General features: G+C 37.4%; 7 protein-coding genes across 7 annotated transcripts; 1 reads left to right on the top strand and 6 right to left on the bottom strand.

The window, feature by feature from the left end:
- Positions 1 to 173: 173 nt before the first annotated feature.
- On the bottom strand, positions 174 to 1,010 carry RNJ42_05128 (acetate uptake transporter family protein; the record flags this gene model as incomplete). The annotated part of the gene is made up of 1 exon (XM_071055292.1): positions 174 to 1,010. The coding sequence occupies one exon, from the start codon at positions 1,008 to 1,010 to the stop codon at positions 174 to 176; it is 837 nt and encodes a 278-aa protein (XP_070909985.1).
- Positions 1,011 to 3,082: 2,072 nt separating this feature from the next.
- RPC34 (DNA-directed RNA polymerase III subunit C34) lies at positions 3,083 to 4,045 on the bottom strand (the record flags this gene model as incomplete). Its single annotated transcript, XM_071055291.1, has 1 exon — positions 3,083 to 4,045. One exon carries the CDS (start codon positions 4,043 to 4,045, stop codon positions 3,083 to 3,085), a length of 963 nt encoding a protein of 320 aa, XP_070909984.1.
- Positions 4,046 to 4,671: 626 nt separating this feature from the next.
- On the bottom strand, positions 4,672 to 7,467 carry SEC21 (coatomer subunit gamma; the record flags this gene model as incomplete). The annotated part of the gene is made up of 1 exon (XM_071055290.1): positions 4,672 to 7,467. One exon carries the CDS (start codon positions 7,465 to 7,467, stop codon positions 4,672 to 4,674), a length of 2,796 nt encoding a protein of 931 aa, XP_070909983.1.
- Positions 7,468 to 8,421: 954 nt separating this feature from the next.
- On the bottom strand, positions 8,422 to 9,522 carry CAF40 (CCR4-NOT core subunit CAF40; the record flags this gene model as incomplete). Its single annotated transcript, XM_071055289.1, has 1 exon — positions 8,422 to 9,522. One exon carries the CDS (start codon positions 9,520 to 9,522, stop codon positions 8,422 to 8,424), a length of 1,101 nt encoding a protein of 366 aa, XP_070909982.1.
- A 1,283-nt stretch (positions 9,523 to 10,805) lies between these two features.
- RFC3 (replication factor C subunit 3) lies at positions 10,806 to 11,798 on the bottom strand (the record flags this gene model as incomplete). Its single annotated transcript, XM_071055288.1, has 1 exon — positions 10,806 to 11,798. The coding sequence occupies one exon, from the start codon at positions 11,796 to 11,798 to the stop codon at positions 10,806 to 10,808; it is 993 nt and encodes a 330-aa protein (XP_070909981.1).
- Positions 11,799 to 12,159: 361 nt separating this feature from the next.
- Positions 12,160 to 13,806, top strand: MID1 (Mid1p; the record flags this gene model as incomplete). Its single annotated transcript, XM_071055287.1, has 1 exon — positions 12,160 to 13,806. One exon carries the CDS (start codon positions 12,160 to 12,162, stop codon positions 13,804 to 13,806), a length of 1,647 nt encoding a protein of 548 aa, XP_070909980.1.
- A 66-nt stretch (positions 13,807 to 13,872) lies between these two features.
- Positions 13,873 to 15,090, bottom strand: PUS4 (pseudouridine synthase PUS4; the record flags this gene model as incomplete). Its single annotated transcript, XM_071055286.1, has 1 exon — positions 13,873 to 15,090. The coding sequence occupies one exon, from the start codon at positions 15,088 to 15,090 to the stop codon at positions 13,873 to 13,875; it is 1,218 nt and encodes a 405-aa protein (XP_070909979.1).
- Positions 15,091 to 15,262: the final 172 nt, after the last annotated feature.

The following is a 15,262-nucleotide window of genomic DNA, read 5'->3' as shown; positions in this document are numbered from 1 at the left end:
TATTTTTGGTTTTTATTTTATTTTTTTATTATATATTTTTCTGGTCTTGGTTCTCGTAATTGTGTTCCATAGAACAACCTTGTCGATGAGGTAATATCAAAGATCAACTTCGAATTAAAATTAGATTAAATAATGAATGGAAAGTAAATGTACAGAGAAGTTTATCACTCTCTTCAGTACAAAGTTCTTTCGTTGGTTGGTAGTGGGAATGGGTGAGCTACAACGTAAGAGTTTTGTCTGGAGGCCACACCTGCGTAAGCATTGTACCAAGCGATAAATGCCACGACAACACCGATAACACCACCAGCTCTAGTAGCACCAACATGTTCAGCAAATTCACCAATTGACAACAGTAGGAAAACTAAGGCCAGTAGGAAGAACAGCAGGAAGAAAGCAACGGTAGATTTTAGAGTACACATGGTCAAACCATAAGTAAAAATAGACCAACCTAGTAAGTAGAAACCTAGAGCATTGTGTAAGTCACTTGGCTTAGCCTCGTAAGCAGCCTTAATACCGAACCATGGAATGTTAATAGCAGCGAAACTCAACCAGAAACCACCGTATGAACACAAAGCACAGGCACCGAAAGTGTTTTCCAAAGCAATTTCCCAAATACCGGCGATCAATTGAACCAAACCACCGTAGAACATGGCCAAACCGACAACAACGTTAGGAACAACGACACCTTGAGCCTTGGCGTTAAACATAGATAGCACAAAAGTAGTCAAAGCGAAAGCGGATAGACCCAAAGGAGCTGGGTTAGCAAACTTGTGTACAGATGGAGGAGCCAAACCTGGGTTCAAAGTACCACCGAAAGCCTCGTACAAGTCGGTCTTCAAGAACTTTTGTCTACCAATATAGATGTACTCATTGTTGTCACCTCCAGTGTAGATCTTACCGATCTCTGGGTCAACACCACCCATGTTCTCGGCATCACTGTCGTAATTCTTGTTCTGATATTCTTGGTGGTCACCAGCTAGCTGTGCACTTCCTTGATCCTTGTCAGACATTCCTTTAAATTTATTTGTGAACTTGATTTTGGGCTAGTTTATATTTTGAAATGGATAATATGCTTAAAAAAAATATATATATATTTGATATATTATTTTTTTTTTTTTCTTTCGTTAGTAGTAATAACTTTAGTTTCCTTGTTATTATTATTACTCTTTCTCCTTCTATTTTATATTTTAGATGAAGAATAAAACAAAAAAGTTGATATTTCTTAGTTTCTTATATACCTTTTTTTTTTGTAACTTTTCTCTCTTATAGATTACAATATTGGGACTCGTTGAAACCCTCACTTTGTGAAAAAGTGGAGTTTCCTGCATTTTTGTGACAATACTAAAACAGACATACATTAGTTTAATATAGATTTTATGGCTTCACCTCCCCCCCACCAATCTTCCCACGACTGCTTCTAACGATAATACAGAAAAATCCTCACTTTCAACAAATATTAATTACTATTTTTAATAATCCAACGTACTCTCTTTCTCTTTCTCTCTCCGCACATGATCTCCATGAATGTTAGACAATCTTTTTTTATTTGTGCAGCCACATCTACGCCTCTCAGCCGATAATATAACGGTTAAAACCTTATACTAATGAGTAAACATTAGTCCTCGGTGTTATTTTTTATTGATTTTTTTAATTACTTTCGTGAGATGACCTTCTTTTCTTCAAGAATTAAAGTAGACAGAGGCTTTCCTTCCGGGTTTCCGGAACTTTTTTTTTTCATTCTATCTTACAGGGTTATCTAAGGAACCCCGAATCTCCGCATGTCTCCCCAATCCCACCCTCCTCCCCCATCCTTTACTTTGTCCTGGTCTCGGTGTTTTGTACAGGGATTTCTCTTAGCAATACTTTATTTTTTTTTTTGACGGAATAAAGGGTGTCCCTTAAAAAATAAAGAGACAGAAAGGTTTTCTCGAATAGCCTTGTAGGCTATATTTTGTTTTTCCATATTAGGAAATTCAATTATGTGTAAAAACGTCATTAAGAAGCTCTATCGAAGGAATAATACATTGTCGTTTTGGGGTACAAAAATAGTATTTACCGGAATTACAGTGAAGAAAAAAGGGGAAAAAGGAATTACACAGTGAGGCTTTCAATAAAGCATAGGGTCACGCACAGTTTTACTCCAATTTTTTTTTTAAATGTTGGTCCTAATAAGAGAATATAACAGGTGATAATTGATAACTTTACGTAGATCTTGATTTCATTCATTGTAATTCGGCTCCACCCCCGCAATTTTTTTTAACCCGTTGTTACAGCCATGTAAATACAGTACGTGTAGTATGATTTGAGAATAAAATTACGGAGTTCCATATAATTTGTTGTACTAGTAACATTACAGCAAATATAAGAAGAAAAAGAAACAGTTAGAGCACCTTACAACATAGAGTAGCCATAATTGGGGTAGGTCAGGGCCATGTGAGATCACAATAAAAGGAAAATATAATGCAGGTATACAAACCCAATAAAACATAAAATACTAAAATCTGTGCCGTTCTACTAAAAACAAAAATTGTTTGCGGGGGAAAGTATCATTGTCATGCTCACGAGATCTACAAATGGAAAGATGTAAACATCATTAAATATACTTATAGGGTAATTATTGTGCGGTGCTAAAGAAACAAATATAGATAAATGCATAAATGCGGGGTATTTTTATTTTCGACTACACTCAATTGATTTTTAATTTAGGTTTTACTTTTTTTTTCCACCCGTTGACCCAGTATAGAATAAGCCAGAAAAAAAAGCAAACAAAACAAAAAAACTTGGTTACCGATAAGGGTTAATTGCGAACAATTCCCTGTACAAATATCAAATTATATAGACTCTTTTTTTTATTTTATCGGAGTATAAAATTACATAAAACACTACTCCGCGGTTAGAAGGCAACCAATAGACAAGATAACGCAATAAAAACGACATTACAACACGAAACAAAAAAACTCATTTAGTCCGAGATCTCTGAACCCCACCACCATTTTATTACTTCGTAGTATTCTATTTTATCTGTTTGACGTTCCTCTACTTTCTTTCTTTTTTTTTATTGTACGGATTCCCCATTAATTAATCATAGTACCCATTCATCGAAGTAGACAGCTTCCTTATCGTTCTGAGACGGAGCCATGGCCATGTGGTAATCGAAGATAGAGAACTCATCTGTACCTTCTTCGTGTTCTTCTGTGCCCATGCGCTTGGCACAAGGCATGTTGTTCATCTGTAGCACACTCGCCAGAGTAACCCGGTAGTGATTATGCATAACTCTCTCCAACTTGTCGTCATATACCAGTACTTCGCATAGCGACCGTATGTCTCCCAAGTTCAGTGAAACGTTAGCCACCTGCGCCTGTTCTATGAACGCAAGAATCTCCTCCAAATTACAATGGTTCTTAACACCCGGTGCGTAAAGTTGTTCCGTGGAAGTAGAGTTCTGACCTTGGAAGTTGTTGAACCCACCCGGGTATGTGCATTCAGACACATAACGCCATACGATTGTGAGCAGTGAGTTTATGAATTCGACATCGAGTTCGCTGTCTGTGAACCACGGCCCACCGGTGACCTCTATAGACGGTTGGAGGTGGTACAGCATGTAGATCTTCCTCGTGGGGTGTTTGACACTCTTCACACTCTTCACATACCGCTGGGACTCTAGCGATTTCAAGCACTTCAGCACAACGTGCTGGTGCAGGTTTGTGCGCGCCTTAATCGTCTTGCTCCATATACCTTCACGACCGCTACTCTCAATGTAGGAGTATACGAGCGATTCCTCCGCGGACATCGTAGACTTCTTCTGTGCTTCAAAGAAGTCAACTGCCTGGAACTTCAGCTCATTATTCTGTTTTATCAGTTTCAATAAATTCTTATCTAGCAACTCCTGGACGATGGGCATCAGATCTGTTAGAGAAGCAATACCAGTCTCTTCACTCAATTGTTGTTGCGACAAGGCAGAGCCGGACCCCTTCGTGATCATCAGACTGTGAATCTCTTTGGCTCTATCGGAAAGTTGTATGCTGGCATTATTTGAGGCACTCATCTTTCTGCTTTCTATTATGGAGCAACACTGACACACACCTGATTATTCAGTTTAATTTTTACTTTATCTCTCTTTTTATTTAATATAATATGTGATATATAGTTAACGATTAAACTATATTATTTAATTTATACTAATTGAACTCTCTTTTCTTGCGATGAGATGATCTGAAATACCAGGCACGAAGAAAAAAAACCTACAAAATTCAAAAAATTTTTAAAAGAAATAATATCATTAAAAACGAATTTTCATTTTCGAATTAAAAAAAAAAAAAAAATAATAGCGCCGCCTTGTTTCGATCAAGGGACATCAGGGTTATGAGCCCTGCGCGCTTCCACTGCGCCACGGCGCTTACCGTTTTGTTAAAACCTTTAGAAGACAGATCAACTAAGTTAAATTTTATTGGCATCACGTGTAAATATGAAAACGTTATTTATACGCAATGAGCTTATACATATTGGTATTGACGGTGTGTTTCTGTTTTCGCAAAAAGTTGTCTTAACAATAGAGTTTAGATTATTAAAAAAAAAAAAATTGTACATTAATTAGTTTATATACTGTTATAATTCTTTTTATATGATGAAAAGTAAAGAAAAGTAGGAAAATGGAAATTATACGTCCTATATTTAGATCACGTTGTTGACTAAGTCAGCACATAGCGTAGCATCTTCGGCCTTACCTTGTACCTTCAATGCAACACCCTTTGAACTTTTCACAAATTTGACCAATAGACCAATCTTGGAGCCAGTTAGAACACTCTTACCGAACAACTTCAATGTATGAGAATTCGAGTCACCAGCGGCATATTGTGTGCTTTCTAGAGGTAGACAGCTTGTGTTTTGGATAACCTTGTCGACAACTTCCTGTATGCTGATATCTTCTTGAATATTATACACAGCAACTTCTTCATGAGGCAATTCATCAAAAGAGGTTGTGAAGTTTCCGACAAATGAACTCTTAACGTAGTCACCAGCATTCAAAGACAATGAATCAATTTCGTATTCATCCTCAAAACCTTCGTCACCCTCAAATGGTTCGTTTGTATCTGGATTTTGCTCTCTAGTTGTGAAATTTATACTGTTCATGAAGGCCTCTGTAACAAGCTCCTCAGACTTCTGGAAAGCAACGTAACAAGCAGATTCACTGCCTGGTAGCAGTCTATCAATAGGAATGGTGAATTGCTCTTCTAGGCTTGTAGATTCTGAATCTTCTGGAACACAAGTAACGGAAACATTATCTAGAATAACATCTGTTAGAGTGTTAGTGATGTTAAATTGAAGAACAACATGGTTGCTGAATAGATGCTTAACACCGCTTACAACAAACTCAGCTTCTGGTTCAGTAAGTGAGACAGCCTTTGATGTGTTAACGATATTACCGAATTCCTTGATTTCGGGAATGCTAGCCATTTCCTCAGCGTATTTACTAGCAAGCATATCTTCCGCACTATCGTCAAATTGACCATCGTTGGCAGTTCTTTCAGACTTAGTAGCCTTAGCATCAGAGTTGCTATTGTCTTTAGACTTCTCAGATTTGTCTTCAAAGATCTTTTCTTGCTTTCTCTTCAATTCCATAGCCTTTATCTCATCTTCACTGTAGCAAACAATGGAGGCAACATCAAATGGAGTCTTAAAGGAGTCACTGTTGGAAGATAAGTAAGAAGATAGCTTAGATTCCAAAGTAGATAGATCGTAAGCGGAGTTGGATTGAATAAAATTGCTAGCAGCCTTATCTTCTTTGTTCTTTACAGCATCAATGAATTTCAGGGCAATAGCAGCTCTATCTCTAACTTCATCATCTTGGTCATGAACAATTCTCTTTAATAAACTAACAATAGATTCACATAGAGTTGGATCGTTCTTTGTCAATGCAAACTTCGACAATGCAACAACAGCAGCAGATCTAATAATTGAGTTTTCCAAGACTACTCTGTTGTAAATATGTCTCACGTACAAAGATGGAGTTGATGTAGTTGGACCTTCCTTACCTAAAAGGTGTAATATTCTCACTAGAATTTCATTGAATTCACAATCTTCAATGAAATCACATAAGTTTTCCAAAGCCATTTCCTTGGATTGTGGTACGAAGCTGACAATGTCAATCAAAGCTTCGACAATGCTGTTCTTGTATTTGAAGCCACCTTCACTGTTCTTTAGGACATCAATCAAAAATGTGACAATTGACTTCCACTCTTGTGGGAAGTTTAATGAAAGGGTACGAACAGCATCAACAATAATGATCTTGAAGTCATCGGAAACATCATGGATAAATTTGGTGATTGTGCTAATCAAGGAAGAGATATTCTTGGCGGTACCAGTCTTTAATAACGTAGTAATGGCATATGTTGAGATATTTCTGTTGGAGTCATTAACCAAAGATTCTAATTCTGGATTACAGATAGCAATCTTTTCAGGAGAAACCATAGAAATCCTGTTCAAGACTCTCAAAGTAGCAAATCTAGTAGCCACCCTTGGAACACTCAATAAAGATTGTAGAGAAGAGATGGCAGCTGCGTACAATTCTGGAGATACTAGTCTTGGATATTGAATTGCAAAGGATGTTATCATCTTTGCAGCTTCTAATTGAACAGACTCAAATTTGTTAGACAACCAGTTTTGCAACAATGGCTTGAATTGAGCAAATAGTTGAGGATCTTTTTGTACAAGCTCATTAACGATCTTCACCAATTCCACCTTAGCCAATTGGTTCTTCAAGACATTACCTTCAGAGGATTGTCTTACCAATTTCAACAGAGCCATCTTATCGTTCTTCTTCAATTGATATAGGAGACCTAATGCATGGTATTGGGTAATGTAGGTAGAGTTTGGATAGAAGTCACCAGTCATGCTGGAGGATGGGAATTGTTTCAAATCCACCACGGCCTCTTGCGTTTCGTTAGCAAATCTCTTAACAGTGACTTCAGAAATTGGAAGTAAATGGTACGAAGTACACAATGCTGCGGATGAGATAGATGGGTGTCTGCTCACCAAAGCACTCTTCAACAATCTTTCAGCAGAGAATGCTGTTGATTCATCCAGAACATTGGTCAAAGATCTGATAGCATCAGGCTTCACAGCATCAGAACCATTTTGAACATCCTTCATGATGGAGGAAGTAGCCATAAGGACATCCTCAGAGATACCACTGAACTCCTTGATAGCCAAGTAGACCATCTGTCTTAGAGAATCATTTTGGTACTGAAACAACTTAGAGATGGAGAAGAACAATGCGGTAGCTTCGTTGCTTGGGAAAGTCTCACCTTGAGCCAACAGTCTTAGCAAACGCGAGATCAACAACCTACACCTCTTAGCATTGACAGGGGTCTCATTGAAAGTATTCATACAATCCTGATAGATGGTCATCTTATCAGGAAGATCGGAGGATCCGGCCTGCTCGAACTTCTTGTATGTAGTAGTGGACATTATCTCGTATATTCTTTATAGTTTCCCTTTACTAGTTCCCTATTTTTTACTTTCTTTCTTCAAATACCACTATTTGTCGTCCGTATTTTGTTTTGTAAATAATATCTCTTAATCAATTGTGTATTCTTCTATTATTTTCCTCTTGTTATGATACCAACCCCCCTTATCTTATTAGAAGTTTTGGTTTTTTCTTTTCTCGTTGTTCAGACTTTTTTGTATATCCTTAGGGAATTAAAAGTTTACAACAAAAAAGGAAGGGAATTGAGTACTTGATAATTTCGAAGTAGGAATATTTCTCTTTAAATAACTTGGAATAGAAATCACAAAATATAAAATCGATTATAAAGATCAGTTAAAGAATTGAAATTTCAGCATTTAAGCCCAGAAAAACCCAAAACCTCGCGGGAGGTGTTCCGTCCCATAAAAAAAAATCTTTCGTTCTTTTTTTTTGGTCGTTGTCCTCTTTGGTTATAATGTTATACGACTAACTTTTTTTTGACGTGTTATCATCGTTATGTACGTATATAACACGTTACTTTGATATAGCTAATGTGTTATATGATATGGGGTGAGGGATATGACATGATAATATTGGTATTACATATGTTGATATTACATATACAGTAGTTTTATATGGAATGAATTTGAAATTTTATATATAAAAAAAAAGATGAATGTTGCATTTAATATAAATATGTTACAATGAATGAAGGAATGGAAAAAAAAAAGGACACACACAAAAGTAAGATGAGTAAATGTTGCATCTCTATTCTGAGGTGTTTGTACTACACATAAAATGAGTTTTGTTGAGTTAAAGGCTTTATTTTCTTTTTCTTTCTATGTCTATAGTAATAATTTCAAAAATGAAGAAAGAGAAGAAGAAAAAAGTACTGCCTTTTTTGATATTGTCTTAGTTTTTTTTTTTTTTACTTTTTTTATTTTAGTTTGATTGGTCTAGTTATCTTCGTTAAGTGTCAATAAAAGTTGTGCTAAACATCTCTTGGTGGCTACATCATCTCTTAAAGCCTCTGTGAATGTATTATCTCTCAATTTGTTTGGTAACACTACTTTCAGTACACGTCTTGCTTCTAAATCGTCACTTAGTCTTAGGTAGCATCTTATAATATGCTTCAGTAGTCTGCCTGGAGGTGTATGTACGGTTAAATGTTCTACCATGTCCTTCAGGACATTAGTAATAGCGTAAAATCTCTCCAACGTGGCACATATGTATTGTAGACCGACATCGTCTAGCAGTATCTTCTGTAAGATGAAGATCGCCACTGTCTTCGAGAGTTCTGACGAAGACTCCATGATCCGCAGACATAATGGGACAATATCGGTTCTTAGCAAGAAACCAATGACATCCTTCGAGTCGTTTTTCACTAGAGCACCAATGACACCTAGAGAGGTAAGTCTTAGGTACTCAAAGGTTCTCTGCCTGGAAGTAGTGTTCAGGAATGGGAACAGAAACATAGGGAAATGTGCCTGCAAGAATAAATGCTTCGTCTCTGGGTGCGAGGCAACACATTGTAATAGGACAAGTGCGTTACATACTCTGTTCGAGAGCTGACTGGTGAGGAGCTGCGGTTGTAACATAGGGTATACAGATATTATCTCATTCAACAAAGCCGTCATCACTCCAAAGGAAGACCACAGCACAATGGCTAGATCATCAAATTGTTCCCGTTTCCTCCCAAGCTCAAGTAAAGCTTGCTCTTTCTGTGGACCATAAGTCAATTCACATATCCAATGGTAAACATTTGGGTCGTCTAGGGCATGCTGCACATTTCCACTTGCATTAGTTGTACCATTAGCATTAGCATTGCCATTAGCATTAGCATTAGCACTAGAATTAGAATTAGAATTAGAATTAGAGTTAGAATTAGCATTGCCAGTACTGTTGTTAACGTTAGCGTTATTGTTATTAGTGTTACCCATATCGTTCGAGTTATTGGTGTTCATAATATTGACACCCATCGCATTGTTCACAGCATTTATCCCAGGAGCCATATCATCCATCATCCCCACCATATTCCGTTGCATACCAACATTCATCCCTAAACTTTTTATATTTATTGTTTCTTATTCTTATTATATAGAAAAAAAACACACCCTTATTTTCTTCTTCTTCCTTTCTTTCAATGATCCTTTTCTTTCTTTTCTCTATCTCTCTATCTCTACCCTCCTTACCAATCTTATAATCTTGCTATACGCTATATCTCAATCTATGTCTCTCTTTCTCTCTCTCTCTATCTTGTTAAAGTTTTTGATTTTTTTTTCTTTATATCTTCTTAAAAGCTCGGAATTGAAATTTCTAAGAATTTTTTTTTTATTACCCCCCCCCAAGATCCCACAACCCACTGAAAACGCCGTACGGAGGACAATTTACAATTCTATAAAGACCCTTCTTCATTCACTCACACAGACAGGCCCGCACAGCACAGCACAGCTACAGCACATCAACAGGAAAACAGCATATCTATTTATACGTTAACACGGGATTATCACGTTGATATTTACCCGGATAATAACATGTGATCTCGTCCGTATTTAGGGATGGTCACTGTAAAAACAGAGTGCCACTGTTACCATTAATATTATCAAATGTGTATCTGGCAGTGTACTACGTCCATATTATAAATTTACGATTGTCACTTTTATAACATGATATATTTCTACAAATGTTTATATTGTCTCTACATCTTTTATTAAATTGTGAATGTTTCAGAAATTTGGGTATAGTTATTATACTTCAACAGGTTCCGAGTACTGGTACCTTTTCAGACTGGTGCACAGCTATTTTTGTCGTCATTATCAAACACAATTAAATAAAAAAAAATAAAAGAGAATAATTAACAAGATCAAGTTTTTGATTCTTGCAGAATGTGTCCACACATTCTTCCAGTTCCCATAGATCATAGATGTAGGAAACTGTTTTTTTTTCTCTTGTGGATATCTATTCTGTATTGTTAGAAGGAAAGGAAAGAGTTTAATGGACATACATCTTGTGAAATAATACGGGCTCCTTTATATACGGCCAGAAAGTTAAAAAAAATTTTTATTTTTTTTTTAAAATTGCTATAAATTTACCCGGATGGATAGGGTTAGAGTTCGTATATAGTTATACATGTGTGTTTAGGGTATGGTAGTAATTTAGCCCATGACGATGATAACTAGGAATAGTATATTCAAAGTGACAGGTATACATCTATACCTGGTGTATGCTGGTATTCGCCTAATACAACAGAAATGAGGTTTTGAATTCGCTCAAATTTTTTTCTATATTATTATGGAATGTTTCTAAATATGTAAAGTATGTAAATGTATTGGTAGAGGTTTTACTTTGCTACCTCTAGTTCGAAGCTAGTTTTGATTGCTCCTATCACTGCACTAGATTGAATTTTGTCGTTACCACCTTTGGAGATTGAGTACTCGATGTCCCCCAAGGTAGAGAGCAAATGTATGCGGGTTTGCTCGTTCTTGAGCTTGTAGTCTTCCAGTATCTTGATGATACCCTCGATGAGGTCTATTAGAGCTAGCCCCTTCGTGCTGCGGACCTGGGTCAGAGTGTAGTAGGCGGTGCTCCAGTCATCTTCCAGGATAGACTTCAATATAGTCTCGATATCCTGGGGCCGTGGCGCACCACAGCACTCGTATATAGTCTCATCGGTGATCTCGTCCTCCGGGTTGTCCAACGTCGATTTGCTTGCCTGCAAGACATTTAGAACACGTCTCATGTCACCGTTAGCCAAATTTAGCAGCGCTTCTTGGGCCTCACGGGACACCTTCAAGTGCTCATGGACCAGCACATTGGCCATACGTTTCTCCATGGCCTCACGTGGTAAAGGTTGGAACCTGAAACGCGTACATCTACTGAGCAGCGCTGGCGTGATCTTATGGCTGTAGTTGGCCAGGATACAGAACCTGGTGTTCTTTGTGTACTTCTCAATGATACGTCTCAAAGCATTCTGCGCGGCGTTGGTCATCGCATCGGCTTCATCCAGAATAATCAACTTGAAACCCCTAGAAAAGATCTGTTTCGTGGAAGCGAAGTCCTTGATCTGGTTCCTAACGACATCAATACCTCTGTCATCCGAGGCATTCAACTCTAATACCATATTAGCATAGTTCTTCCCGTATATCTCTCGCGCCAATGCCACTATGGTACTCGTCTTACCGGTACCTGGAGGTCCATAAAACAACAGATGAGGAAGCTTCCCCTCCTGAACAAACTTCCTCACCGTAGTAACAACCTCAGTTTGTCCATAGACATCATCTAACGTCTGCGGCCTATACTTCTCCACCCATGGCAAATTATCACTAGCTTCCATCGTTTCACCAAGAGAGTTTTATCCAATATTTAATACCAAATCCAATTCACGTGCCTATGCTTTTGCCTTGTTTTGCCTTGCACTCTCGAGTTGTTAAAGTAACAATTACTATAGTCCTTTCACGAGTTGTATGGTCACTAGCTCTAATTGCTTCATGTTTGATATTTTTCTCTGAATTGGACTTAAAGCTTAATTAAGGCGTTTCTTAGCCAGAAAAAAAAAATCATGATATAATGATCATTAACTTTAATTAAAGCAAAGGAAGTGCCAATCGAAAATGCTTATCTTGATGCTTGTACTTTCTGATTACCAGAGTGATACTGATAGCAGGTGTTGAACAACAAAGCTGAAAATAATAAAGATGAGAGGAGGAATGTTTCTGCGATATTTGATGTGGTTACAGATGCTTGTAGCTGTTAATGCGGTTTTCACTGTTGATAACTCTACTAAGCACTTCTGGAATAAGTGGATTCGGAGGGATGATGATGATATGGATGATACAATGCCGAATACTTCTGGGGGTACTATTATCAATTCTAATAATATATATGAGTGGACTCCTATAATTGCAGAGATGACGCCTGCGAAGGTTGATAACTATATTTTTGCTATTAACTCTGAGTCTACGGGGCTCGGATTTGCTCCTAGTTATGAGATCCTTATCTTTCTCAGTGGTAATGTATGTAACCAGCCGAACAATAGCAGTCGGATACAACTGCGGGTGTTCTACTCCTTTGACGAAACTGTGTTGACTAATTATACAGCGGGTCAATTCCAAACGTTTAGTAACGGGTATCTCGAGGGTCTTCAAATAAGTCCCGTGGATGATGCAGCTAATGGTACTTCAAAGAATTCACATCTGTATGTGTCGGTAAGACTATGGGATATTGAAAACGATGTGGAATTACCCGCGGATGATCCATTCCTGGAAACACTAAACTCTACGACATGGAACTATAGACTGAGTATCTCTGAAAATGACCTGGTATATCAGTGGGATTCTCGTTCGTGGCTGGTGGTAATGGACACCGATGACACTTCTGCTTTAATTAGCACAGGTAACGTTACCGATGATGCAAAGTCATACTACAACTACACAATTTATGACCCAACATTGTACGACCTATATGTCTATTCATATGACGAGTACATCAATTTTGTTAATAACACAGAACTATCGTTATGTTCCATAAAGAATGGTAACTACATCGTGTCCTCTACAAACTCAACCACTGCTCTCGCTCCCCTAAGTATGTTGAAGGAAACTTCATTGATGATCCAAAAAAGAATTGCAGACACTCCAACAGGTGTCACCGAACAATTCTATATTACGGGCTTAAACCAATCGACAACATATGCTGCATTTTTGACCAAAAAGATCGGTAAAGGGACCAATATATCCGATGTTGGTGGCGTTCTCTTCAACGTTGAGTTCTTTACCACAAAATCAAGTTCTGCCTGTTCACTGATATTTGGCCTGGACTTTTGCAAAGACAATGCATACGCTGTGCCGTCCTCAAAGTTCTCTAACAATAATAAAAGTCAGCTAGCTATTGAATACGACAATATCGCCAATGCTCTGTACGCAAACTTCAGCAAAGCTCTCGAACTAGTTTCATGCGATGCTCATTTAGATGCGAGATATTCTCCTATAAGAACATGTTCTGACTGTGCAAAATCGTATAGAGATTGGATATGCGCTGTCTCCATCCCAAGGTGTAGTGTAGCATCATCAGACTACTATATCTACAGGGACAAAAACTCAAACAGAAACAGTTACCTAGATACGTATATTAAGCCAGTGGATAACTATTACGAGATATTGCCATGCATAGATATGTGTTACTCCATTGTGCGTGATTGCCCTAGCGTTTTCGGCTTTGGATGTCCTAGTGAAGATGATAACTCAGAGTTATTGCTACAAAGTTACAATATTTATAAAAAGGTTAATGGCCTAGAGACTTGTAATTTCATTGGTAATACCTCCGAATTAACAATCCACAAATGATGAGATGAAGCATATGAAATTATTTCATCACGGTTACATTATTATAGTTATATAGATTAATAATATTCATTCTACATCCTCTAATTTCCTTTTATTACTTTCATTTGACGTAGTGGCATCATTTGCATCTCCAACCTCAACTTTTTGGCATTCATCAAGGTCCTCTTTCTGTTTAGCTTGGAGATCAGCCACTGCAGATTGGTGTTCCAGTTCAGCTTTTTCCAGTTCTTCTACAATATTTACTGAAGAGCCTTTTTCCATCACCTTTTCCAAAACTTTACTCCATACCAGTTCATCTCTATCGGTAAAATCTTTAATTTTGAAGACATTATTCTTTTCTAATGACCAATCTTGTTGTTGGATTCTAATCAATTTAGTCATATAACAAGAAGAACGTAAAGCTTTCCCAATGTCACTTATTAGAGACCTGATATAAGTACCTGAGGAAACTTCAGCCTTTACATGCAATAATGGTGCTTTGTAATCATCACCTTGGGTATCGATCTCATTTTTTTCTTCCTCTGATAGCGGTATAGCTGGTTCCACATTTGCAACTTCACTATCTAGTTTGTGACTTTCAACATATTCCTTAGAGAAATAAAGAGTATCAAATAACATATTCGCATTGAGGTCTTTAACTATCTGACTAGAACTTTGGTCTTCCGATTTAAGAAGCTTATAATTATGGTTTTTAGACAAAGTATCAGGTAGAACCTCAAGATTATAAATCTGAACCTGTCTAGGTTCAATTGCTCTAGGTAACGGTTTTCCCTCTCTAGCATACTCATGTAGTGATTTACCATTCATTTTCAAAGCCGAGTAGATAGGTGGGGTCTGTTTCAAAGAACCTTTCAATTTTTCTTCCACCGTTTTCACTTCATCAAAAGTTAGATGCTTTACTGAGTTCTTAGATAAAATCTCACCTTCAGAATCACCGGAAGTAGTGGATACACCAAAGAGAGCTTCACTTTCATACACTTTTACAGTGCCAGACAGATAATTTGCCAATAGTTTAGTCCCAGTACCGACACCTAAAACTAACACACCGGAAGCTAACGGATCCAATGTACCACCATGGCCCATCTTTACCTTTGACACCTTTCTCAATTTTCTCTTACTGGCTTTTTTACCAGTCTGTTGTTCAAATTGCTGCCTTCTTTCAGCTGTAGCCCTCTGGATTTCTTTCGAGAAGACAGCACTATTATTAAATATTTTCTGAATTTGCATCATGAATTGGTTAGAGCTGATACCACTCGGTTTCTCAATAGCAAATATACCATTCATTTTTTGGTTCTGTTTATTCTGTATATTTCCTCTATCTCAATTGATATTATAAAGGTTAAATTCAATGCTAAGTTATACAAATACTGATGAATTAGAATGTTATATATTTCCGATGAGCCTTATAACTTGCGATGAGCTTTTGAGTTTAAGCTGAAAAATTTCCGACTGGCCG

This window comes from Nakaseomyces bracarensis, assembly GCF_045282275.1.
Source record: "Nakaseomyces bracarensis strain CBM3 chromosome Unknown Scaff13_0, whole genome shotgun sequence".
Lineage (NCBI taxonomy): Eukaryota > Fungi > Ascomycota > Saccharomycetes > Saccharomycetales > Saccharomycetaceae > Nakaseomyces > Nakaseomyces bracarensis.
Note: the sequence above shows the minus strand (reverse complement) of the source record. Positions and strands in the feature narration are given on the sequence as shown.